At 47.9% G+C, this 26177-nt stretch overlaps 4 protein-coding genes across 5 annotated transcripts; 3 read left to right on the forward strand and 1 right to left on the reverse strand.

Moving 5' to 3' along the window:
• The first annotated feature begins 527 nt into the window (after nt 1–527).
• LOC136492839 (pyruvate kinase, cytosolic isozyme) lies at nt 528–4825 on the forward strand. The gene is made up of 3 exons (XM_066488890.1): nt 528–1043; nt 2753–3214; nt 3744–4825. The coding sequence occupies exons 1-3, from the start codon at nt 777–779 to the stop codon at nt 4554–4556; spliced, it is 1542 nt and encodes a 513-aa protein (XP_066344987.1). The 5' UTR covers nt 528–776; the 3' UTR covers nt 4557–4825.
• Nucleotides 4826–5510: 685 nt separating this feature from the next.
• On the forward strand, nt 5511–9258 carry LOC136494224 (uncharacterized). 2 transcript variants are annotated; one of them, XM_066490396.1, is made up of 10 exons: nt 5511–5805; nt 5906–6134; nt 6222–6311; nt 6420–6589; nt 6705–6847; nt 6941–7121; nt 7233–7833; nt 8057–8169; nt 8300–8543; nt 8628–9258. In XM_066490396.1, exons 1-10 carry the CDS (start codon nt 5636–5638, stop codon nt 8865–8867), a joined length of 2181 nt encoding a protein of 726 aa, XP_066346493.1. In that variant the 5' UTR covers nt 5511–5635; the 3' UTR covers nt 8868–9258. The 2 variants fall into 2 exon arrangements, with proteins under 2 accessions (XP_066346493.1, XP_066346492.1); XM_066490395.1 differs by having other exon boundaries at nt 7230–7833; nt 8628–9256.
• Nucleotides 9259–10956: 1698 nt separating this feature from the next.
• LOC136494225 (NDR1/HIN1-like protein 6) lies at nt 10957–12362 on the forward strand. The gene has a single exon (XM_066490397.1). The coding sequence runs from the start codon at nt 11279–11281 to the stop codon at nt 12032–12034; it is 756 nt and encodes a 251-aa protein (XP_066346494.1). The 5' UTR covers nt 10957–11278; the 3' UTR covers nt 12035–12362.
• Nucleotides 12363–13840: 1478 nt separating this feature from the next.
• On the reverse strand, nt 13841–15842 carry LOC136494691 (DNA damage-repair/toleration protein DRT100-like). Its single transcript, XM_066490860.1, has one exon. The coding sequence runs from the start codon at nt 15665–15667 to the stop codon at nt 14105–14107; it is 1563 nt and encodes a 520-aa protein (XP_066346957.1). The 5' UTR covers nt 15668–15842; the 3' UTR covers nt 13841–14104.
• Between the last annotated feature and the right edge of the window lie 10335 nt (nt 15843–26177).

The raw sequence follows: 26177 nt of genomic DNA on the forward strand, positions 1-26177 counted from the left end.
TCGTTTGACTATGGCTTGTCGTAAACGATCGTAAATTTCCAGCCGGAACAATATTTTTCTCTCACACAAACCAGCCAGCGGTACTTCTTCACGAACCAGTCAACCGAACAGGCTGTTGATTTATATTACTGTAACTAAAAATGTATTCTTTCTAAACTAAAAAGATGTACTCTTTTTTTTGAGAATCTATATATATCTAAACTAAAAAATGTATTCTTTCTGACGAGAGTGATACTTTCTATTGCAAAATTTCTTCACCAAGAAGACCCTTTCTAGCTTTACTATTGGATTAATGGATTGGAAACAACAAACAAGTCTCGCTCGCACCATCATGTAGCCAGTGGACGCAGGAGCCACTGACTGGTGGGCCCGCCATGCTCTCTTGGCCTCTTCATGCCAGTGGGACCATCGCTCCCACTCGAAGAAAGAATGCAAGGGGAAGAATTTTTTTCTTTCTAAATTCAGTGGGCACCACGTGTCCGGCGACCATCCCCCTGCCCGGTGCCTACTGCTGCCTACTGCCTGCGCCTTCCTTCCATCTCCGCTCGTCGTCCTCTTCGCCCACGGAATCGCAATTCCCCACACTCCTCCCTCCTTTTCTATAAAACTCCGCACCAAATCTCGAATCCCATCTCGCTGCTTTCCGCCGCTCGACCCCGACCCCGACCCCGACCCCGACGCCGACGCCGACGCCGACGCCGACGCCACCACCGTTCCCCCCATTCCCCTTCCCAGACCGCGGAGCAGAGAGGGAGAGAGATCCGGAGCGGCGCGCGATGGCGAACATCGACATGGCGAAGATTCTGGCGGACCTGGACCGCGGCGCCGGTGACGCGCGGGTGCCCAAGACCAAGCTCGTCTGCACGCTCGGCCCGGCGTCCCGCACCGTGCCTATGCTCGAGAAGCTGCTCCGCGCCGGCATGAACGTCGCGCGCTTCAACTTCTCCCACGGCACCCACGAGTACCACCAGGAGACGCTCGACAACCTCCGCCAGGCCATGCACAACACCGGCATCCTCTGCGCCGTCATGCTTGACACCAAGGTCTCCCTCTCTCTGTCTTCTGTGTGTCATGGATGTGCTTGCTCTGCTGCCGTTACCTGCTTTAGCTGCATGTTTGGGTTGGCTATGCTTGCCGATTGGTTGGATCGGGGCTGACGGGGACTGTTTTTGTTTGCCGCTGGAGGGATCTAGTGATCTGTTCAGTGGGACGAGCTAGAGTGATCTTTTCGGGGCTGACGGGGACTGTTTTTATCTCAATATATGGTTTCCACTCACGGCACTCAGGGAGCTTGGTATTATCTCAATATGGTTTCCACTCAGGGAGCTTGGTATTTTGATCTCAATGGTTTTTTGGTAGAAGGTTTAGATCTTAACTTAATTACTGCATGCTACATATACACAGTATATGATTAACGCGTGTGATAGTACCAAAACTAATGCGTGCAAGTAGCTTTTTCCTTAAATAACTTGTGCTGACTTTTGGCAGTTTGACATATCGTGCCAAGGGATTTGCATGCGGCTCTATACTGGCCCTCTTGCAAAGAGGAGCTGTTTGTGCCTTGAATACTCCATATAGAATAGAAGCTGCACGTCTTGTTGGTTGAAGCTAGTTTCAGATTGTCTGCTTGTTGTTCACGTTACTGCAAGTCTGGAATGTTTTTGGACTTCAATGGTTTGATTGACTGCTTCCTATGGAGTTCATCTGCATCGAGCTTCCAAGGTCTTTATTCCTTGATTTATTGACAGTTGCTGCTACTTTAGTCAATATATGCTGTTGGTTATCGTGTTTGTGAAAAGGAAACGATACTCCATGTTGGTTAAAGTTAGTTTCAGATTTTGTACATTAGCACTTTGGGTTGTATGTTTAGCTTTAACTACCCAGAGTGTCCTGCAAAGTTGGTGGATGTCGAGTACTCCTACTTTAGCTGCTGTGGAAGTTAGGTTTTAAGAAATCAATTCCTTCACTAGACTTGAAGATTGGCAAATTGTAAGCCAAAATATTTTTCTTGGACATTGCTGTTTTGAGCTCAGTGGTTTCAGTATTTAGACATTCATCTTGACCAAAATGAATGCTACATATATGATTAACACCTGTGATTACATTAGTTGCTTTCTTATGTAATGGGATACTGATTTGTGACGTGACACAATAGTGCCAAGGATTAGATTTGCCTATGGCTCTATATTTGCCTTGTTGCCATTGTTCACTCTTGTGTCAACAATTCTCCATGTGAATGGTTGAATTCAGTTCCAAATTTGTTATGTTTTGTTTAGATTACTTCTGCCACTTCTGGTTATGGTTCTGCGTTTAATGGTCCAGGGATTAATGTATTACTTCTGGTTTTGGATTTGGAATGGTTTGGTTGTCGTCTGAGGTTGCAATGCCAAAGCATTCAGCCTCCCCAGATATTCAGGGTCAGTCAATTTTCAATTGATGTTTCATTTTCTTGACACAAGAGCTGATCAATAAAGGAACTTCTAGGGGTCTTTATTCCTTAGTTTCTTGTCAGTTGCCACTAAATTGCTACCTCTTCATTTTCTTATGTTTCAATTCATGGTTCGCATGGTCATATTTGTTGGTTTGGCTTCATCATTAAAATTGAGTACATATATATTATACCTGCTCTTTGCTGCTTATGTAGTCATGTGTCACTCCATGATATTTTGCAAAACTTCTGACTGTATTCTTCTTTGTATGGCATTTAAGGTGGTTATATGAAGTGTTCTTAACCAACCTTTTGTTGCTGCAGGGTCCTGAGATTCGTACAGGGTTTTTGAAGGATGGTAAACCAATTAAGCTAACCAAGGGTCAAGAAATCACTGTCACCACTGATTATGATATCAAGGGTGATGAAAATATGATTGCTATGAGTTACAAGAAACTGCCTGTTGACGTGAAGCCTGGAAATGTCATACTCTGCGCAGATGGTACTATCTCTCTGGCCGTTCTGTCTTGCGATCCTGATGCTGGAACTGTGAGGTGTAGGTGTGAGAACACTGCAATGCTTGGTGAGAGAAAGAACTGCAATTTGCCAGGAATTGTTGTGGATCTTCCTACATTGACTGAGAAAGATAAAGAAGACATTTTGGGCTGGGGTGTTCCAAATGATATTGACATGATTGCTCTATCCTTTGTCCGTAAAGGATCAGATTTGGTGACTGTCAGACAGGTTCTTGGGCAGCATGCCAAGCGCATTAAGTTGATGTCAAAGGTTTGTATATACTATCACTGTCTTACTTCAAAGGATTATATCAGCTATTTCTCTGTCCATAATTTTGCATGACATGATTTGCTTGCATCTCTCGTATGAAACCTTCTCATCTTAGTTTTACTGTAAACAACTTGATGACCAGTTTTTGCCATGTTATGTTATTTATCAGTAACATATGAAAGTAGTATGTTGAGTACTCTTTTACCAACTAGGATATAGTGCTTGCCCAGGCTACGACTTCACAAGAATTTTTACTTAACAGTTGGTTAGCAAAATGCAATTCTGTTACTTTTACTCTACGTTTCCACCTGTTAGGTTGTTTTACTCCTTCTCCGAAATACTGGATAATTCCTTTATGGTTCAGACTAGTTCGTGTCATATATTGCTTTTTCACTGCAATGTCTGGAATCGGTTTCCTGCTATAGTGTTGTTCATATTACATGATGATAATGGACATATAGAACTTATGATCATGTTAGTTATGCTGTCATGGATCTGATTTCTTAAATGATATGGTTCTGCTATGCAGGTTGAAAACCAAGAGGGTGTTGTAAACTTTGATGAGATCTTGAGGGAGACTGATGCTTTTATGGTTGCTAGAGGTGATCTGGGAATGGAGATTCCAGTTGAGAAGATTTTCCTTGCGCAGAAGATGATGATCTACAAGTGCAACATTGCTGGCAAACCTGTTGTTACTGCTACCCAGATGCTCGAGTCAATGATCAAATCTCCTAGGCCAACACGTGCTGAGGCCACTGATGTTGCAAATGCCGTTCTTGATGGAACTGACTGTGTCATGCTCAGTGGTGAGAGTGCTGCTGGAGCCTACCCCGAGGTGGCTGTGAAGATCATGGCTCGTATCTGCATTGAGGCAGAATCTTCCCTGGACCACGAGGCAGTTTTCAAGGCGATGATCAGGTCCGCACCTCTTCCAATGAGCCCTCTGGAGTCTCTTGCATCATCTGCTGTGCGAACTGCCAACAAGGCCAAGGCCGCACTGATCGTTGTCTTGACTCGCGGTGGCACCACGGCCAAGCTGGTCGCCAAGTACCGCCCCAGGGTTCCCATCCTCTCTGTTGTCGTACCCGTGCTAACGACGGATTCTTTCGACTGGACCATCAGCTCCGAGGGCCCAGCTAGGCACAGCCTGATCTACAGAGGTCTCATTCCCCTCCTTGCCGAGGGCTCTGCAAAGGCTACAGATTCAGAGTCAACGGAGGTGATCTTGGAGGCCGCGCTGAAGTCGGCTGTGCAGAAGCAGCTTTGCAAGCCTGGTGATTCCATCGTGGCTCTTCACCGTATCGGCGTCGCCTCTGTCATCAAGATCTGCATCGTGAAGTGATCACCATGACTTGACTCCTAAGTCCCCAGGGTGGTTCTCACCGCTGGGATCCATGTTTCTGCCTCCTTTTTACCGCATTTTTCGGGGACAGATAATTATGTTGTAAGCCTGCGTCTGTTCTTTGCAGTTGCAGGATGTTTTTTGTTCACATAGATTTTGAGCTGGTAAATGAGGAGGGAGAGGACTCCATTGATGTTAGTGGTAATAAGATTTGTATCTACGGAGTTCAGTTAAAAGGCTTTTTCATGAAAATGGTGGAACGTGCTCCGGAGTCCATGCCCGTATTTTAGTGTAAAACATTATGTTCTTTTATAACTGTTCCTGGGGATAGCAAATCTTGCAAAAATACGAAGTAGAGATACAAACTGTGAGCTACACCAGTCTGTCAAAAAAAGATGCAATTTTAAGTCAAATGATTAGAAGTTTGATTAAGTTTATATAAAGAGATAATAATATTTATTATATTAAATATGTATCATTAAATTTGTTACGAAATAGTTTTATAGTATATCTACTTAGATTTGTTATGAAATAATTTTATAGTATATCTATTTGGAGTCATGCATATTGATAATTATAGTTAAACATAAAGATAGTTTGGTTTGGACTGGACTGGAGCTAAATTGCATCTTTGGACGGAGATCGCAATTTAGGTACAGTGTTTTTTTTTCCCAAGAAATCAACGAAGACTTGTCAGCCTGGCTTTTTAACCAAACGAACTGGACAGATATTCAGCCTATTCATTGGTTGGTTTCTGGACTGATAAATCCGACAGGTACTTATTTGTTTTGAGAAGAAAACACACTATTGGTTAACTGATAAGATTTGGCTAAAACCAATAAACGAACAGTCCGATTAGTTGCTTTTACGTGAAATCCATTTCACCGATGACTTAGGGACAGGAACGTGGAACTTACTTTGCTGGCAAGTGACCGTGGACGGATAGGTATAGGTTCGCGGCGTGTGCGCGGTTCCTCGCTTCACTGGACGTCCGACACCGGCGGGGAATGCACGCGTAGGCGTAGCCATCCGTCCACGGAAAGGGAAAGAGATGCATCCGTGTCCGGCGGCCACCAGGGATGGGTCTCTTTGATCGCCTCCTCCTCGGCGGCGATCGCAGCAGGGGGAAGGAGGACCAGGAGCGCGGTGGCGGCGCCGATACGGCCGCCATGGGGTCAGACGTGCCGCCACCGTCCGCCATCCCTCCCCTCTCGGCCGCTGCTGCCTCCGTAGTCTGCCGATGCGCCCGGTCCGTCCATCCCGACATTGCGCGTTTCTTTTTCCGTTCACCGTGACAGACAGACACAACATTGCATCTCATCGCATTACATTCTGCGTGACCGTGGCAGGATCGCGGGCGTGCCGGTGGATCAGCTGCTCCGGCGGCTGGACGCGGAGGAGCAGGCCGGCGGGCCGCTGGAGTACGCCAGGAGCGTCGTGGAGTACTGCTCCCACGTCGCCCTGCGCGTGGAGGCCAGGCGCCCGGACCACCTCGGCGACAGGGAGTTCCACACGCTCACCTATGATATGATGCTCGCCTGGGAGGCGCCCGACGAGGAGACCGACGCCGTGTTCGAGGTCAGATCGGCTCTTGTCTTCTCCCTGTTAGAACAAACAGACCATGTAGATACTGAATCAGGATTCATTGGTTTTCTCACGACGCAGAAAACGGCATTCAGCGTTCTCCGTGACGACGCGGACGACGACGACGGTGCATCCATTTTCTATTCAAGCCCAACGCAGATGGCAATTCAGGTCTCCCGGTTGTTTCTCCTGTATATGACTGTGTTCTTGATCAAGCCCTTCCATCAGATGATTCCTTCGCGTTGCCTGATCTTGATCTTGCGTGATATCAATGGCTAGGTTGATGGCAGGAGGACGGTTGGACCCGAGGCATTTACCAAGATTGCTCCTGCCTGCCCTGCCATGGCACACCCCATCACCGTCCGTAACCTATTTGACGCGCTCACCAACTCCACCGGAGGACGGCTGCATTTCCTTATCTACCACAAGTATCTCAGAAGCTTAGACGAGTACGTATATATACGCATCGATCCATCCTCACCATGTTCACATTGTTGTAAGCTATCACATTCTTCTGAATTACGAGCATCACTCACTGTATGTCTGTATCATCTCTGACGCTAGGGCGTTCTGCTCCGCAAAACGTATGTTAGGGGGGCACAAAGCTCCTGCCCTGCAGCTCTCTGCTGATGAGGTGATCCTTGACATCCACGGGGCTGCGACAACCAAGCCAGTTCTTCAGCACATCGGGACGTCCACATGGCCTGGTTAAGCACCCTCCTTATGGTAATTTTGATCAGCGCTGCTGACCTGTGCTTCTTCACGAGGTTCTTAATGTGTATGGACTGCACATTCTGCAGGGAGGCTCACGCTGACGAATCACGCACTCTACTTTGAGGCTATTGGTGTTGATTTCTCATACGGCGAGGCTGTTGTGTATGATCTGGCAAGGGACTTGAAACAATCAGTAAAACGTGAGTCCACTGGGCCATGGGGTGCTCACCTCTTTGACAAGGCTGTCATGTACAAGTCCAGCCTGACGTGAGTAGCTGCACCGCAATACATTATTATGCTAAGAAAAGGAAATCCTTTTATCATACTTGTAATGTGCACATATTAGACTAACTAACGTATGTTTACTGCCGACAGAAGTGAACCCATCTTCTTTGAATTCCCACAATTGAAAGGCCACACTCGCCGAGACTACTGGTTTGCAGCCATCAAAGAGGTGCTGCACGCACACAAGTTCATCAGGAAGTACAGGCTTGGTAGTTTCCAGAAGGCGGAGGCGCTCTCCATCGCAATATTAGGGATTTTGCGGTACCGCACTGTGAAACAGGGATTCAACATACTACCAGCACATTTCAAGACCATCCTTGCCTTCAACTTGGCAGAGAAATTGCCGAAAGGGGACAAGATTTTGGAGGCATTGTATGGCCAGCTCAAGCAGCATTGCCCAAGATTCAGAGGAAGCCAGGATTTTGGTCAGAGCAGTTCTGATGAATTGATGCGTGCTGACCCCTTCCCACTTTCTGCATATACCATGGTGACAATGGGTTTGCTAAAACTGAAAGAGGAGGACACCGCTGAGGAGAGGGATTTCACTGTGCGAGACGTGCAGATTGGAGGAACTAGCTCAGTTCAGATGGCTCTAGAGCGATCGGTTGGGTATTCAGGTAGAGTGGAAGCGGCAAGGGCTACGCTTGATCAGGTCAAAGTGGAAGACATAGACACTAATGTAGCTGTTCTAAAGGTATTGTTTTTTGCTCTAAAAAAGTTCATTATCTTGCATAGAATTTAATTCAGGTAAATCTGAAACTAAAACTATGGCGTGTGGTAGAATCTAAACTTTTATTGAACTACTGTACTAAATAGTAGGGCATATTTCAGGCTTTCAGCATATGTCATCCAGGTAGCTCATAATCTAAGCTTATTTAAGGATTATTAATGTAATAACACTGATTAACTCCTTCCAGGAACTACTATTTCCTTTGATTGAAATAGGCAAAAGGTTGCTCACTTTGGCCGGGTGGGAAGAGCCCTTTAAATCTTTTGTCTTCTTGTTATGTTTCCTCTACATGGCATACAGGTATTGTTATAATCTACAATACCTTCAAGTTATTTATCACAAATTTTGGTTAGAAAAAAGGTCTTTGTGCAAGTAGCTAAAGTTGCCTGTTTTTTAGTACTCCATAAGTCGTTGTCGTCCTTTACTGCAGTGGTTGGATCTGGTTCATGTTTCCTGGATTTTTGCTTGGTTCTACTCTCTTCATGCTATGGAACAAACATTACGGGAATGGGCGCTCGGTAGAAGCATTTGAGATCATAACTCCTCCTCGAAGAAGAACCGTGGAACAACTCCTAGCTCTGCAACAGGCCATCTCGCAGCTGGAAGCACACGTGCAAACAGGGAACATTTTTCTCCTCAAGCTCCGGTCCCTCATGCTTGCAGCATTTCCTCAGGTGTCTCTTGATCTCTTCTGTTATGTAGCCATATTGTTTGAAACATTGCCATCCTGACCAGTGAAATTTGTTGCTTGAATTCAGAGCACCAACAGAGTTGCAGCTGCATTGGTCGTTGTGGCCACGATATTCACATTCATGCCATTGAGAACCATTGTTCTACTGATTCTTCTGGAGGCATACACAAGACAGATGCCATTGAGGAAGAAGAGTAGTGAAAAGTTGGTGAGAAGGTTAAGGGAGTGGTGGCTCCGGATTCCAGCTGCGCCTGTACAACTTCTAAAGCCTCGGGACACTAGGAGATGGAGATCGAGATTGAGATAAGATAAGCAAGTCAAAAAATGTTGATTTGATTGCTTTACGCCATGTTCCATGCACATTCTTTTGAGCGGTAGAGATATTGGTATCATGCCGTCAAGACAAGTGTTTAAATGAAAGAAATACCTTGGTGTAAGCTAGGCCTGATTTTAACAAGTGGAAATAGATGAAGAACCATGTATTATTCATTGTAGCAAACATATATAGTTTTTCCTGGTATGACCGGTACAGATTAGGGAAAGGAAGTGTCAGATTTTTACAAATGCGACCCAGTAGACAACAATTGTAGCATAAATACTAAAGCACAATCAAACGTATTGAAATCTGACAGATTTAGTATCAAAAACTTCTGTCAACAGATAAATAGCAAAAGTCTTAGGAAAAAAGAATAGATGAAAGAATTAAATCTTATGTCATGACCTGTTTGTCGGTTGCAAGTTGCAATTGATCTCTGAAGCTGTGATATATACAGCATGTTCGTTTGCTCGTATCTGGCTTATAAGCCATGGCTTATCAGTTAACGAATAATATTTTTCTCTCACACCAAATCAGCCAACAGGACTTTCAACCATGGCTTATAAGCCAAACCAGCCCAAACAAACAGGGCGATTAACATCTTCATGCCAAACCATTTTAGTTAGAATCGAGGATGTCGAGATCACATCTACTTTATTTTATATATTAATTGACTACACTTTTAGAACAACATCTGTTTAAGATACAAAGTAGTCCCAGCATGAGTAGTGAAATACTATTCATGTGAAATATGGTCGATTCAATCGGTCAAACTTTATCAGTTTGTTTGCAAAAGATACTAAATTTGAAGTCAAAGGGAGCACATGATGCCCGGCCCCGGCTGCAATCCAATGCAAGATATACCCGGAGCAGGACATTGCCAATGAGGCAATGAATGACCCGTCAACTGCCCGCCACGTGTGCGGCCCAAGTGTCCAGCTCTCTCTCTCTCTCTCTCTCTCTCTCTCTCTCTCTCTCTCTCTCTGTGCAAGCTGGGGCCCACATCGCCCAGGTGTTTAACATTTCTTTGAGAAGCGAAGTTGGGGTCGAGGCAGGCCGGCTCAGTTTAAACTCAGTTTAATCGAAGTTTAGTAGTAGTAACACGTAATTATTACTACTAGTTGGGTGAATGCAGCAAGGCAGGAAGGCGCGTGCCGTGCAAAGATGAAATGGGGAAAGTTTGCGGGCAACCGTTGATCACGTCAGTACGTCACGGATGATTAAAGCTTTGGGCTTCCGGATGCAGCCCCGGCCCTCTGAATGTTCAACGCATCAACAACAACCCGCCAGTGGTCAAATGAAGCATGCTTGCCTGCCGGGGATCGCTGTCGCCACACCGACCGTCCGTTCATTCAGGCCGACGACACGGCGATGCTCTGAAATCTGAACGGTACGTCTGTACATGCTCCTGGTGGTCTCATGCCGACGGTGACTCTTCCGTATCATGCCCCGCGGCGAACCGGCGACGATCGCAAGCCTGAGCTTGGACTTTCGTGCATGACACGACCTGTATCCATTGGGATGCGTACGTGTAGACCAGTGTGTCAGTACGCCTGAGGGCGCTGTTCGTTTAGACTTTTTAGTTTATAAGTAGTACTTTTTCAGTCAACAAATAATATTTTTCTCTCACACCAAATCAGCCAACAGTACTTTCAGTCATGGCTTATCAGCCAAACAAACCCAAACGACCAGTGCGAAGGTCGACACGAAGCATGAGAAGGCCCACCTATACACCCAAACGACCAGTGCGAAGGTCGACACGAAGCATGAGAAGGCCCACCTATACGCGAGCCTGCAACCATTCAACACGCCGGCAGAGCCGTGAACTCACCTGCATCTACGTGCAGTGCAGACGCCGCGCAGGCGCGGGCGCAGCGCGTACCGTTGGTGGTGCGATGCGTGTCGTGTCCAACTGCGACACGACAACGGATGGTCTGACCTGACCACACGACTCACCTGCCTCCAGCAGCAGCATGCTCACTAGAACGCGTAGGTGCATCCGGACGCGGGGGCGAGGAGTCAAAGACCTGTTATAGGCCACGAGCATCACATGAGTGAGAACACAAAGGCATGTGATTTCTTCTTCCACGAAACACAGGGGAGAGAGAGAAGGGGAAAGCGTGGAAGTCGACACCCACGCCGGCACGCCGCCATGGCCCATGGCGCGAACAAGTCAAGGGCCGCCGTCTAGAAGCCAAGCCAGACCAACCAGACATGGCGACGACATATATAGACGACTGAGCACCGAGACGACAATAGCTTTAAGCATTTAACTATCCAGTCCTGCAGCTGCGGCGTTCGTGCATTCCGTACAGGCAACTCCGCCACACCGGAGCCACCGGCCGGTCACCGGAGAGAAGTACAGGGCCGCGCAGCAGGTTTGAGAGCAGCACGCGACAAGCATGGCAGACTACCACAGGATCCACCCGGTGACCGTGGGCTCGCCGCCGCCGCCACAGACGCCGTCCGCGCCGCCGGAGCATGGTAAGAAACCCAGCCACGACCAGCTGCTGCCGGTGACGGCCCCGGCGCCGTACGCGCCAGCACCGCTGCCCCCGCCGCGGCGCCGGCGGCGGCACAGCCGGTGCTGCCGGTGCGTGTGCTGCACCTTCCTGGCCCTCGTCCTGCTCGCCGTCGCGCTCGGCGCCACCGCGGGGATCCTGTACCTCGTGTTCCGGCCCAAGATCCCGACCTTCCACGTGGATCGGCTCACCGTCACCCGCTTCGACGTGAACACGACGACGGCCACGGTCACCGACGCGTTCGACGTCGACGTGACGGCCACCAACCCGAACCGCCGCATCGGGATCTACTACGACGGCGGCGACGTCACGGCGTCCTTCAACGGCACCGTGCTGTGCCGCGGCGCCTTCCCGGCGCTGTACCAGGGCCACCGGACCACCGTGAGCCCGCACATCTCGCTCACCGGGGAGACGCGGCTCGACAGCGACGTCGCGGCGCAGCTGCTGCAGCAGCAGCAGGTCGGGTTCGTGCCGCTCACCGTGCGCGCCCGCGTGCCGATACGCATCAAGTTCGGCGCCATCAGGCTGTGGAAGATGACGGGCAAGGCCAACTGCAACCTGGTGGTCGACAATATCCAGGCAGGCACGCAGCTGAGCATCCGATCCAATGCCTGCAGTTTTAAGCTTAAGATCTAGATAGATAGATACCTTAATTTTATGAATTTGGCCATATTTTGTTCAAATTGTTTGTCATGTTTCTACATTGCATTAGTTAGTTATATCAATAAGATTACATCTCCTTGTATATGATGATGAATCCACCGGTTGAGCTCTGCCTCAACATGGGTGGTATAGAGGTGTACAATTTCGCTCCATTCTATTCGGCATGTGTGTTCATAGCTTGATTGTAATATCATTCGATATGCATTATTTTTTTTTAAAAAAAAACTTGGTATGAAATTATTTATATGTGTCAATAACGCATCGTTGTTATTTGAAATATATTTATATTTGATTATTCCCATCGGATTTCATATGATGGATTTGATCTAACGGATGCGAGTATGAGTTATGGCCGGGTTATTCGAGGGAAAAGCACTTTGCAAAAGAAAATTCAGGTCATGTTTCAAACAAACACTCCCTTTTCAACTTGAGCAAACAATGGGATCTTCCATAAATTCCCTACTAAGAGCCCTTTGGAACACACAAACTTCGCAAGAATTATACAAAAATTTGAAGGAGTTTCACAGTTCTCAACCTTGGGCGCTTCCATGAAATGTAGATGATCAAACATGATAGGAAGACATCCTGAATGTGTTTCCTTCTAATGATCTGATCGAATCTGCCATGACTCAGGGTTCGTCTGTCAGAACTGCACGGACCTTAGCAGCGTCAACAGGGGTAGATCCAGTGGTGCGACGAAGGGGACACGAGCCCTTCCACTCCTCATCAGCTGATGGCAATGTATAATTAATTCTAAGATAACCGAATTTAAGCAATTCATCAAAGATTCGATCACATTTAGAAAAATCAAAAGTAAATTTAACTTCTTCGTTCCGATTTTTGTGAATCAGCTTGAGAGAAGAACAACCAATTTGTTTTGCGTTGACCACACAAATTCAGCAACATAGCATTCTTTATCTTCATCGTCCGAGCTATCAAAATAGCTTTCTACGACATGCATAGTTGAACGATGAGACCTATGAACGTCACGAGATTCTTTTAAACGAGATTCAACCGCTACAGCCTTTTGACAATAATTGGTTATCATTAAGAAACTCATAATGCTCAAGTTTTTCTCTAATGCTAGAATGGAAACCAGCAAAACACAAATCAGTGAGGTCTCTTTTAGAAATCATCAAATGGAAACATCGGTTCTTAATGTCTCTAAAACGTTTAACAAAATCAAGAACGGACTCATCACGCTCTTGACAAACCTATGTAAGGTGAGACAATCTAGTTTCATGGACTCCACTATAAAGTGAGCACGGAATTTCTCTTCTAATTGAGCCCGCGAGAACCAATAGAACAATACGGTAATGAAGTAAACCATGTAAAAGTTGTACCAGTAAGAGAGAAAAGAAAATGACAAACATTCATGAAATCTAAATTACTAACTTTGCCTATTTGAGCAAGAAACGTGCTAATATGCTCCATAGATGATCTACTGTCATCACCACTGAATTTATAAAAATCCAGTACCCTCCAATCATCAGGTGCTTTCGTGAAATCAAAATGTGAAGGGTATGGGTACGGCTTACGATATGTGGTCCTGCTACGTCCCAAGCTCTCCTCGGTGGATTTAGACAATTTATCTTTAAACCGATTCAAAGTCTAATTAAAATCGATACCGGGAGCTCCGGGGACATGATTAAGTATAGGAATTTGACTTGATGACTTTGGTGGATTAGGAAGAACCATGTTATAACCCGCGTTGTGTTTTTTTTCTGAATTAAATTATAACGAAAATTGACTAGAATTGCAACAAATATGACCCTCAGACTTACGCTACGTACATATCAAAGCTTGTCTTCTTTTGCACTTCTTTCCTAACACGATTACACAACTTTGCATTCAGACTCACAAAGAAATGCTCTGATGAACTGGACTTTGCATTGAAAGAAAAACACACAGAGGTACTCTAATCCAAACTAATTTAACAACCGAACATTTCCATCTTTCCATCCACGCCCTTCGCAGGCTGCACCAGCAGTGGACACGACTTCTTTTGGCTCGTCACCTTGCATCCTGCCATGCCATCCCGTGTCACCGTATCTTCCTGCACGGCGGCAATGGCTTGCCGCACAGACACAGGTTGTGCTCGTACGCGGCCGCACGGAACAGGTTGAACGGCCTGGCCTGCGGTATCTGCCCGCACAGCCTGTTGCCCCTAAAGCTCGCGTGCCGCACACCCGTCAGTCTCGTGAAGTTGTCCGGTATCCTCCCGACGAGCTCGTTCGTCGACAGGTCCAGCCACCGCAGGCGCACCATCTCCGCCATGGACGCAGGGATGGTGCCCCTGACGTGGTTCCTGGACACGTCCAGCCTCTCCAGGCCGCTCAGCTTGGAGACCGAGCTCGGTATCTGGCCGCCCATGGCGTTGCTCGAGATGTCAAGCCACCTGAGCCCGGCGCCGCGGGCGAAGTCAGGCAGTGCACCGGTGATCCTGTTCTTCGACACGTCCAGGTGCTCTAGCTTCTGGGCAAGAACAATCTGTGGAGTAGTAGTCCTGTTGCCGTGGCTAGCTGCTGTTGACAAGCTTCTGAACAGCTGGCCAATGTCACCGGTGAGACGGTTGTGGGAGAGGTCCATGGATACCATGGAAGGCAAGGCGTTGCCAGCACCGGTGGGGAGTGGACCGGAGAGCCCATTTCCTGACAGGTTCAGGTACCACAGCTTCTGCAGGCCGAGGAGTGATGCCGGAATGGAGCCTACAAGCATGTTTCCATCCATGGCCAGAGAGTTCAGAGACCGGAGGGTGCCCATCTGCGGCGGAATCTGGCCACCGAGCTTGTTATGGCTCAGCGACAGATCCGTCAGGCTGTGCAGGGTGCAGAGCGAGGCCGGTATCTCGCCGGAGAAGCTGTTGTTGCTGAGGTCCAGCAAGGCCAGGTTCCTGAACTGGCCAAGAAACCCGGGCACGGCGCCGGAGAAGAGGTTGCTGCCGAGATCAAGGTACGCCAGCCTAGACAGGTTCACGTAGCTTGGAGGCACCGCGCCGGAGAAGCAGTTCCGGGCGACGTTGATCTGCTCCAGGCCGGAGACGGCACCGAGCTCCGGCGGCAGCTGCCCGTCCAGCCGGTTGCCCGCGAGCGACAGGTACTGGAGCGACCGCAGCCCGCCGAGGCTCCCCGGGACGGGCCCGGACAGCATGTTGCCCTCAAGGTAGAGCTGCCTGAGCCGCGGCAGCCGCGACAGCGCCGCCGGGATGGCGCCCCCGATCCTGGCCATGTCGCGGACCACCAGGGACTCCAGGAACTCGAGCCCGCCGAGGGACGGCGACAGCGCGCCCTGCATGTAGTGCCGCGACTTGGGTGGCGGCGCCTCCAGCTGCAGTGCCACGACCCGCCCCGTGGCGGCGTCGCAGGTCACGCCCTCCCACGCGCCGCAGCAGTCGCCGCCCGCCCACGTCGCCAGGATGCCCGTCGTGTCCTCGGACACGCTCGCCTTGAAGCCCAGCAGCGCCGCCCGGTCCGCCGGCGAGCACGGCGGGGACGGACTGTCGTCGCCGCCACGCGCCGTGCCGATCGCGGCGGCCGAGTCCGCGTACGACGGCAGGGCGGCAAGGAGGAAGGCGAGGACGCGCAGGAGCCTGGCGGAAAGCTGCATTGTTCTCGTAGCTGACGGCGCGGTTGAACACTACTGCACTAGTGCTATCATGTCACTGGCGCCGGTGATGATGTGATCGACGTGTGATCATGGATCAGAACGAAAAAGCACCCGAGAGGTAGGGAAGACAACGGTGGCTTGACGTAGCGAGCACGAGTGAGTGTGTATGATGGTGCGTGCCTGGCCGTGGAGCTGCGAGTGCGGTACGTGGTCGGTGCGCGAGTATTTATAGCGCGCGACGTCGTGGCGCGGCCGCCCGAGCGCGGAGGACGAACGGGGACGGGAGCCTCGCGCGTGCATTCACTGTGTTCATGTGCAGGGGCCCGGGGCACCTCGCGGGGAGCCTAGCGAGCCAAGCAGCTCACAGTTACTGCGGCGCGGCCGGCGCATGAGCTCAGGACTTAAGGAGGGCAGGGGCTCGGCTTTCGAATTCGCCGACGTCGCCGTGGGCAACGGGCCGGCCGGTGGTTACGCGCCGCGCAGCACGGGGTGCGTGTTGGGTGTGGGCAGCGAAAGGCACTCGATGGTCGCCACGAAGAGGAGGGGGCACTCGATGTGCTGTCGTGGTTAGCCGTTGCTGCCTTCAGTCGACTTTTTTTTCAAAAAAAAAAGAGAACCGACAGGTTAACTGTCGGTCTATGTATTGACAGAGAAGATAAACACACAAAAACATCACCACACAGCCACAACGACAACCAAAAGAACCACCCCAACAAGCTTTGAACCCTGCACTAGCAGTAAGGGCCACCAGACAAGCTGTAGCAACATCCATGGTGGGAAGGGGATCCTCCAAAACGATGCCTCCGTGGAGGAAACAGCGTCCTCGGATGTCGCCAACGCTGAACGAAAAAATCCATTCGAGGTTTTCAATCGAAGACCCTAAGCGAAATGGAGATGGACTTCACAACAAAGCCCCCAACGAGAAAAACGGCGTCAAAGACATCGCCAATGTCAGCTTCACCACGAAGCAAGGCCTTAACCTGAAAGCCCACCTCACTACCTCACCATAGAAGGGCCACCGCCGTCGCACCGAAGAGGCCATCGCCAATCGAGACCTGTCACTGAGACAGCGACTGCAAAGAGCAGCGGCTAGCAGGACATCGCAACCGCAATGATCGAGCCACTGGCATGCGTGGCTTGTCACTGCAGCGCCGGCCAGAGGTCGTTGCTGACCCGCTAGACACCAGCCTCCACATGTTGCCCCCAAGAAGCTACAAAGAATGAGGACAACCCCCTGCCGTCGAAGACCAAAGATATTCAACGAGGCTCTAGACCACACCACCAACATTCCGAGACGGCGCATCAGAGAAGATTGCCTCCAGATGGTAGTCACAGTCGCAACGAATAAGTCACAGACACGCGTGACCGTCCACTGCAGCGCCAGTCCCGAATGACCGCAGCCTACCAAATGTCGCCAAACTCCCTGCACATAGTCGCCCGGAAGACGAAAGCAGACCGACCATCCGCTCCGAAGGAATGCCCTGCCAAATCAAACCACGGTCCTCCAAAATTAGTCATGTTGTCGTTGTCGTCGAGGAATGGAACGCGCAACGGCGATGGCATGCCGAAGCCCTACACCCACCTCTCCCTCTGCGACGCCTTCACCTCACAAGCAGATCAGCACCACCAACCGCCAAACCCTCGGTCGCTTCCTCGGCCTCCGCGGCCGTGAGCACAAGTCCGGACGCCTCCGTCTCGGCCATCACGTCGGAGAAACGCCGCATCCACCGCCGATCGCCGGATCCGGCCACCATATCGATGGATCAGGCCACCAGGCTGCCGGATTCGTCACTGGAGACAGCCTGCACCGCCATCAGGCTTGGACCACCGGATCCGTCCGCCCCTCGCAAATCCGTCCAGGGGAGAACTAGATCCGCTGGCCGAAGCTCCACCACTGTTCCTGGGGCCACTAGAGAGTCGGAGCAGCGCCCGTGCCGCTCTGGGAGCCCACCGCCTCGCCCCATTGCGCCGAAGCCGCGCTGCTCTGCCAAATCCGCAACGCCGTCGGAGAAAGGCCCTACCACCGCCCTTCTCGTGGCCACCTGGGTCCAGCTGGCTATTCCGGCGGCGGTGAGGCAGAGGGCCCCGCGGGAGGGAGCTGGCCGCAGACGGAAGTGCCGCCGCCCAATGGACGTAGCACCTCACTTCCATCCATCACAAAATAAATACATATCTCGTTTTAGGTGGAGTAAATAATTTTTAGAAAATTATAGAAAAAACATTGATCTTTGTATCTCTAATATATAATTTACTATAAAAATACACTCCATGATTAATCTTAATTTAATGATAATTATTTGTTATCATAAAATATAAGTATATTTTCTAATACATTTAGTCACACTTTAGACAGGACAGATCTAGTAGTATATAATATACTCCTTTTGTATAAAAAAGGTGCAGGTCTCATTTTAGACGAGTCAACTAAATATATGTAAAAAAATACTATCATACCAAATAAGTATCATTAAATTAGTTATAAAATTTAATTTTATATAAATCTATTTGTAGACATAGGTGTTAGTATATTCTTTTATAGATTTAGTGAATCCAAAAGAATTAACTTGGTTCAATCTAGAAATTGCACTCTTTTTTGGATTGGAAGGAGTACACTAGTGACAGTGAATATGGAGTCAAACGATGTGTAGTTTTGCTTTACAGGCAGCTTCGGCGCCTCCAGATAACGGGGAGTTAGAGCTTCAATCATCATCACATCTCGAACATTTTCTAATATATTTAGTCAAAATTGAAAACATTTGACTCCTCGAAATACAATGCGATATGTGTATTTGTTTTAGAACAGAAGGAATAGTATATAATATACTCTCCCCCATCTCGAAAAAGTGCAATTCTTGTTTTTACGAGTCAACTAAGTCTATGTAGAACATACTATCGTATCGAATAAATATTATTAGATTAATTATGAAACTTATTTTTATCTATCTATTTGGAAACATAAATATTAGTACTATTTTCTATAAATTTAGTTTAATTGATTTTTTTTTACTTGGTTTAATCTAGAAATTGCACTCTTTTCGGGATCGGAGTACAAGAGTGATGGTGAATAGTGATGGAGTCGTGCAGTTCCATAGGCTTTACATGCAGCTCCGAGTCTCGGGGAATACGCGCTTGAATAATCATCACGTCTCGTTACAACTTTTGCAGGATTATGTTGCCGTTTTATGTCAAGTGCTAGACACGATTGTTCAGATCAGCTTCGTAAGCATCGTGTTCGTATTCTTGGCCTCAACTGTGACCAAGCTAGCGATGGCCTGATACACACTCATGCTAGCTCCACTGTGTTGTGCTTGTGCTAATCCGGGAAGAAACCTTTTTTTTTCTGGCCTTGCTTGACTAATACGAGGTTCTTTTGAATTGAAAACCACGCTCTGGTTTTTGGCACATAAGCATCGGATACAATGGGCCGAAACTTACATGGTCGTGTAGCGTGTATGCATTCTCAGCCCACTCCACTTGGCAGGCCTGGCCGGCTGGGCCAGCCGCGTCTGCTCTAGTGTGCTTCTGGCACAGCAGGCCAATAGAGAACCCAACGCGGTTTGCCCTGCTGCCACATCAGACTTCCGGCCAACCAACCCAAGGAAAGAGCATCTTTTGCCTCTTTGATCGTCGTGGTTCGCCGCCTCAAATTTCAAACAGATGCCGGCGCCTACACTTCGTTTCCCGCGCGCACCTGCAGTCCGCGCCAGCGCCAGCACGGCCTCGCCCTGCGCCAGCGTTTTCGCGCGCCCAGACGTCATCCGCGCCGCCATACCAGGCGCGGGGAGCACTCTCCCCCCATCTAATTCTCATGCAGCTGCTACGAGAGGTGGGTCCATTGCAGCATGTTCGGTATCTGATTTGCTTTTAAAGTATTGAGATGAAACATTTGCAATATACGTCTACAGACAGGTAAAACACTTAAAACATGCATATGAAACACTTACAAAAATACTTAAAAACACTTAAAAAAAGCAATTGCAAAAACAAATGCAACATCCAGATGAAACACTTGCAACATATGTGTGAAACATATGCAACATCCAGATAAACACACTTGCAACGTGCGTAAAAAAACAAATGAAACATTTTGAGAACAAACGCTTACAACATAAGTGTATAGCCATTGCAACATGTGCAAAATCCTGATCTACTTTTGCAACTGTGGGGGATATATCCCCGGGTACCATAAGATGGTAGAAGATATGATTTACTAGGACTCTTATAGATGTTGTAATCCAAATAGAATATCTACCATAAAGTCGACTGAGATATTTTTTTTGTAACCATACCCCTCTAGAGTATATAAGGAGGGGCAGGGGTCCCCTAGTCGGCACCTAGATACAAATCCTGAGCTTAGCCTAGAATGATCTCATAATCTCATCTCATTGCAATCAATACAATCCAGCAGAACACATGACATAAGGTGCTAGATCGCATTGACGACCTGAACATGTCTAAATCATGTCTCTGTAGCCATCTAGTTCTTGATCACGCGCACCTCCAGCACACAATCTACCATTGTGGGTATACCCCTCGGTGGACTATCGACGATATCTCGTTGATAGCAACATCCATACAAAACACTTGCAACATACATCTGAAACATCTAAAACAATTGAAACATACGCTTGCAACATTCGCTTTCAGCGCAACATCTCCTTGCTGCTTATGAGAGTGGAGGCTCGTTGGCGTGTGGAGTTCACCGGAAGTAGCCGCGACGTCACCACCATCGACCAGATCTATTTTGCCTACCGCGAGGCCGACAGGAACCCCCTTTGTGGCCATCGGTATCCTAGGCTCCATGCGAGACTGAGCCCTCACAACCTTCGCAGCTAGCGCCATAGCCCTTGCCACCGCCAGATCTCTCGCCATGAAGTGGATCTGGTGGAAGGAAGGCTGGCTAGAGGCCCAAGCATGTTGGGGTGGCCGCTACGGGCATGGTCGCACACATGATTATCAAGGCGCGGTTGCGAGTGGGGAAGGCGGCAGCAGCGAGGCAGAGTGGGGCGAGGGCGTGCGACGCGCAACATAGGTGAGCAGTTGAAAGGTCCTTGTTTGGTTTTGTAATTGAGTAACAACCTTAGGTGGACTAATATGTGTTTGATTGAGATACACAGGTGATTAGTCCACAAGTACATCATGTATAAGCAATCTATGCCATAGAGGTGAAATGTCTTGGATATGTTGCAAGGCTCACATACGTGATAAATGAGCTCATTGCATATAAGACATTGAAAGCTCTAGTTTGGTTTTGGTTAATTGATGAAACCCTAAGTGCTAACCTAGTTTATCAAAGTGATTATGAGATAGGTAGCACTACTCTAAGTGATGAAGCAATGGTAAAGATCATGATGATGGTGATGGCATGGTGATGATCAAATGCTTGAACTTGGAAAAGAAGAAAGAAAAAAAAACAAAAGGCTCAAGGCAAAGGTATAAATAGTAGGAGCCATTTTATTTTAAGTGATCGAGACACTTAGTGAGTGTGATCATATTTAGGATCGATAGCCATACTATTAAGAGTGGTAAAACTCATATTAAAATGCGGTTATCAAAGTGCCACTAGATGCTTTAACTCATTGCATATGCATTTATGATCTAGTGGAGTGCTAACACCCTTGAAAATGTTTTGTGAAAATATGCTAACACATGTGCACAAGGTGATACACTTGGTGGTTGGCACATTTGAGCAAGGGTTAGAAACTTCACCGATGGAGTGTCTGCCCGTAGAGTGCGGATAGTACGACGGTGCCACCGACGTCCTATACAGAAAAGACATGGGTTCACAGAGTGACCGGACGCTGGTAGCACAGTGATCGGACGTTGGGTCCTGAGTCTGATCAGTAGCAGCTGTGAGCACGCATCTCGGTCTTGTGACTGGACACTGGCGCAAAGAGTGACCAGACGCTGGCCGGGTGCGTCTAGTCAGTGCTGACGTACGCTGACGTGAGGCGCACAGAGGAAACATTGAGTGATCGGACGCCGAGTGAGTCCGGTCGAGCATGATCGGACGCGTCCAGTCGTGAAATTTCACGTTTGGAACCTTACTGGAAACGACTGGACGCTGGGGTCCTGCGTCCGGTCCCTTTCTAACTGACGCATCCGGTCATCACTTGACCGTTGAGATCGGGCAATCGGCGTTTGAAGCCAATGACACGTGGCAAGCATCGGGCAACCGGACGCTTGGGTCCTACGTCCGGTCGATCTGACCGGAGCGTCCGGTCACCCCGTGTTGTGCCCAGTGAAGGGGTACAATGGCTCTATTTTGTGGGAGCTTCTATTTAAGCTCTATGGCCGGCTCTAGCTCACTCTCTTGGCCATTTGCATTGACATAGCAACCTTGTGAGCTTAGCAAAAACCCTCCCACTCATCTCCATCATTGATCCATCATCATTGGGAGATTGTGAGAGAATCCAAGTGCATTGCTTGAGCGATTGCATCTAGAGGCACTTGATATTTGTGTTTCGCTACGGGATTTACTTGTTTCTCTTGGTGGTTGCCACCACCTAGACAGCTTGGAGCAGCGGAGGAGGATTGGTACGAGTTGGTGATTGTTTGTGGCCATCTCCGGTGATTGTGAGGGGGTTTGTACCTTCCCTAGCAGAGCGCCGAAAGGTAACTCTAGTGGACTGCTCGTGTCATTGAGTTACCTCACTTGTGGATAGGTTCTTGTGGTATCTAATTGTGTGGACGAGGTTCATGCAACACCTCTTAGACGTCGAACCACCAAGTGTTGGTCGACACAACGGGGACGTAGCGTGTTGGCAAGCACGTGAACCTCAGGAGAAAATTGATTGTCTCTTGCTCTTTGGTATTCTCCCGGTGATTGATAAAGTATTCATCTTGTGATTGGTTCACTCCTCTACACGGTGGTATAATCACCTCACTTACTCATTTACATTTTCGCAAACTAGCTATAACAAGCTCTTTAGTGTAGCTAAAATTGAGCGCTTGTTTTGTGGATTAAGTTCATCTAGTGAAGCTCTTTAGTATAATAATTGTGAGAGCTCTTAGTGAGTAGTGACCTAGTAAATTGTGTGCCTAGTGATCACAACAACTAGAATTGTTGGATAGGTGGCTTGTAACCCTTGTAGAGCTAGAGCAAGTTTGCATTTTGCTATTTGTTATACTAATCAAATTGCTCTAGTCGATTTGTAGATTTTTAAATAGGCTATTCATCCCCCTCTAGCCATATTAGGACCTTTAAGACATGATATTGAGTCAAGTGACCAAGGTGGAGAAGATCATGATGAGGCTTGGCTCGACGGACCGGTTATAAGTGTGAATGACAAGTTGAGTGATGACTTTGGCGTCGATGGACCAAAGTAACAGTGAAGAGCAAGTGAGGTCAAGATCGATGAACCAATACGATCACGTGATGATATGAAGTGGATCATATCACTTGTGATTGGTTGGTGTATGTGTTGCATCAACATCGGAGGAGATAGAATAGAATGCACAAGGCAAATGTGTAACCTTAGGGAATTTCATTTCACCGGTCATAGGTGTGTAGAGAAGTTTATGACCGGATTTAGGATAGATGGCCGTACTATCAAGAGGAGCAAACTTGTTTGCATATCGATCATCTAGTGCCACTTGAGCGATCTAACTTTGTATACGTGTTAGGATTGAGTGGCTTGGTGAATTGAGTGATTAACTCCTTGAAAAATGTTTGTGAAAAGCTAACACACATACATATGGTGGTGTACACTTAGTGGTGTTGGCACATTTACAAAAGAAAAGAAGTTGGAGTTATTGTGGATCAACTCGATGAAGAAAAAGAGGCGAAAAGAGGTCTCTGGAGGTGACCAGACGCTGGCCTTGGCAGGACCTGCGCGTTTGGTCAGTGTTAGCTAAAGTGGCGTGGCCTCGGTCTTGATGATTGAACGCTGGAGCCTGGAGGTGATCGAACATGATGCTCCTGTGTCCGATCATTGCTGACGTACGCTGACGTAGGGCTAGCATGCGAGGTAGAGAGAAGCGGACGCCGCGATGCGTCCGATCATATGCGAATGGACGCGTCCGATCGTCAAAATCCCTCTTGGGGTAGTCTCTAGAGTTGACCTGACTCCACGTGGCGCAACGTCAGGTCAAGGCAGAGGCGTGTCCAGTCCTTGGCTCTGTGGCACGCAGGGGCGCGCGAGCGGATGCCGGTTGCGCGCGTTAGGTCATCCTTCGGCAAGTCCGGTCACTCTTAGACTGTTGGCGCGTAGAGCCAACCGTTGGGATCAAGCGGCCCTGGTTGAATCCAGGCGACACGTGGTCGGCCATGAGTGACCGGATGCAGGGCCTGGTGCGTTCGATCATCACGATCGACGCATCCGGTCGCTGCGATTTCAGTCCAGTGAAGGGGTAACTGCTAGTTTAGCCCGTGGGCTATAAATAGAAGTTGTGGCCGGCCTTGAGCTGGTAGCTGAGCACCCTTGAGCCTTAGTGGCTTGTGTAGGTGTGTTTGGGAGCCCTATAACTCACTTGCACTTGATAGTTATCATCCGATCGAGTGAGTGAGTGATTCTAGTGTGTTGCATCGAGTGATAGTAGGTGATCGAGTTGCAAGTTGGTGGTGCTTGTTACTCTTGGAGGTTGCCACCTCCTAGACGACTTATTGGCTTGTGACTCCATTGAAACACACAAGAAGATTATGCGGTGCTCTAGAGGAGGATTTATGAGGGGGATTGTGCTCGCCCCGTGGGGATCGCGAAGAGCAACTCTAGTAGAGCGTGTCATTGAGTTACCCTCACTTTTGGGATAGGTTCTTGTGGTGCCCGACGTGTGGGCTTGGCGGGTGATGCCAATTAGCCATGGAACCACCAAGTGAGCGGTCGACACAACGGGGACGAACATATTGGCAAGCACGTGAACCTCAAGATAAAATCATCGTATCATCCTTATCTTCCCGTTGGTTTGCATCCTCCTGACACAACCTTGTAATTACTTTTATATACATTGTGCTTGTGTAGTTGCTCTTGTAATTAGTTAGCTTGTGTAGCTTGCTAGTTACCTTCTTGCTTGTGTAGCATAGAAGTAGCTCCCTTGCATAACTAATTTGGTTTTAGTAACCTTGTTAATTACATTGCTTAGTTTGTGTAGCTAAGTATTTTGTGCTCTCTAATTCGGCATTAGTTGCCTTGTTATTGTACATTGCTAGTGAGCTTAGGTGGCTTTGTGCTTTTGCTTACTAGATTGTGTAGAAGCTTCCTCGGTTGTGTGAAGTACTAGTTGCATAGATTTGTGTGACCTTGCAAGCTAGATTGGTTAGGTGAGTTCTAGCTATCCCGATAACTTTGTTGCCTAATTAGGATCTTTTTAAGGTGCTTGAGAACTTAGATAGAGGGGTGTAGCCTTGATTAGACCGATAGTTTCAATTCTGTATTTGTTTTGGTTATCCGGTGCGATTAATTTTAGAAAAGGACTATTACCCCCTCTAGTCCGCCATGTCAACCCTACAGCAGTGCAGATCGGTCCATCTAGATGGACGCCCTGAGAATAGCATTATCAAATTTCAAAACCAGACATCGTAGAGTTCATTATTTGGGAGGACTTCTTCAGGCTTCGGAGTTCGGATCTGTGCTATAATAACCAGAGAACATGATTTCACCAACTCCACATTGGTTTGGCGGAAATGAGAGAAAAAATGAGGTTTGTGAACAGTGACATTACAGTACTCATGTCAGAAGGAGCATGAGTTGTAAGGAGATGCCCCCTTTCGCCTTACACCCTGCAACCTAAACTCTCAAATTATCTTCCTGGCCTGATTCAAAGCAATTCTGAAAGCGGTGTCGTCCTTTTTTCTTAAAAAGATATAGTAAATACTCGATAAGAATTTAAGCCATGTAAGATGTCTATAAGCTCCTAAAAATTCTATAAAAAATATAAAGATAGATTGAGATATGAAAAACCAAAGGCAACTTTTCTAGAAACTAGAGAACAAAGGCAAGTCTTTAGTAAAATCCGCATATAATGCCTTAACTAGCTCTGAAGGAGGTCCTACTTTTAAACACATTTGGAAAGGGAAGATCCCTGCCAAAATTAAGATCTCCTTATGGTTAATGGAGAACAATGCCATTTTAACCGAGGACAATATGATTAAGAGACAGTGGAAAGGCCCCATCTTGCTACTTCTGTAACCAGCATGAATCTGTACCTCATCTTCTTTTCACATGTTCTATTGCAAAAGTTGTTTGGACTACAATAGCTTCTTGCTTGGATGCTAATGATATCCCTACTTCTTTCTCTCAAAGCTGGAAATGGTGTGAGAAATGGATTCCCAATGGGAAACAATTCTTTATTGTTAGGATTGCAGCAATATGTTGGTCAATTTGAAAAATGAGAAACAAAATTTGCTTTAATGAAAAAATATTACACAATCAGTTGAAATCATATGCCATGCATGTGCACTCATGAAATTTTGGGCAGGTCTTCAAAAGGAAGGTGACAGGGAGGCGCTGATCAAGGGAGTCGACACTCGACACTATGCTCAAGATCGTTGTCCAGCTGCTGACCAAACCGT

Source organism: Miscanthus floridulus, chromosome 11, assembly GCF_019320115.1.
Source record: "Miscanthus floridulus cultivar M001 chromosome 11, ASM1932011v1, whole genome shotgun sequence".
NCBI classification, from domain to species: Eukaryota; Viridiplantae; Streptophyta; class Magnoliopsida; order Poales; family Poaceae; genus Miscanthus; species Miscanthus floridulus.

What these genes read in the sequence shown, in the direction of transcription:
- LOC136494225 (XM_066490397.1), top strand. Translation starts at nt 11,279, where the DNA reads ATGGCAGACTACCACAGGATCCACCCGGTGACCGTGGGCTCGCCGCCG.
- LOC136494224 (XM_066490395.1), top strand. Translation starts at nt 5,636, where the DNA reads ATGGGTCTCTTTGATCGCCTCCTCCTCGGCGGCGATCGCAGCAGGGGG. An exon ending in GTAGTCTGCCGATGCGCCCG is followed by an intron (nt 5,806 to 5,905) that starts GTCCGTCCATCC and finishes TGACCGTGGCAG; the next exon opens with GATCGCGGGCGTGCCGGTGG. An exon ending in ATGTACAAGTCCAGCCTGAC is followed by an intron (nt 7,122 to 7,229) that starts GTGAGTAGCTGC and finishes TACTGCCGACAG; the next exon opens with AAGTGAACCCATCTTCTTTG.
- LOC136494691 (XM_066490860.1), bottom strand. Translation starts at nt 15,667, where the DNA reads ATGCAGCTTTCCGCCAGGCTCCTGCGCGTCCTCGCCTTCCTCCTTGCC.
- LOC136492839 (XM_066488890.1), top strand. Translation starts at nt 777, where the DNA reads ATGGCGAACATCGACATGGCGAAGATTCTGGCGGACCTGGACCGCGGC. An exon ending in CCGTCATGCTTGACACCAAG is followed by an intron (nt 1,044 to 2,752) that starts GTCTCCCTCTCT and finishes TTGTTGCTGCAG; the next exon opens with GGTCCTGAGATTCGTACAGG. An exon ending in GCATTAAGTTGATGTCAAAG is followed by an intron (nt 3,215 to 3,743) that starts GTTTGTATATAC and finishes TCTGCTATGCAG; the next exon opens with GTTGAAAACCAAGAGGGTGT.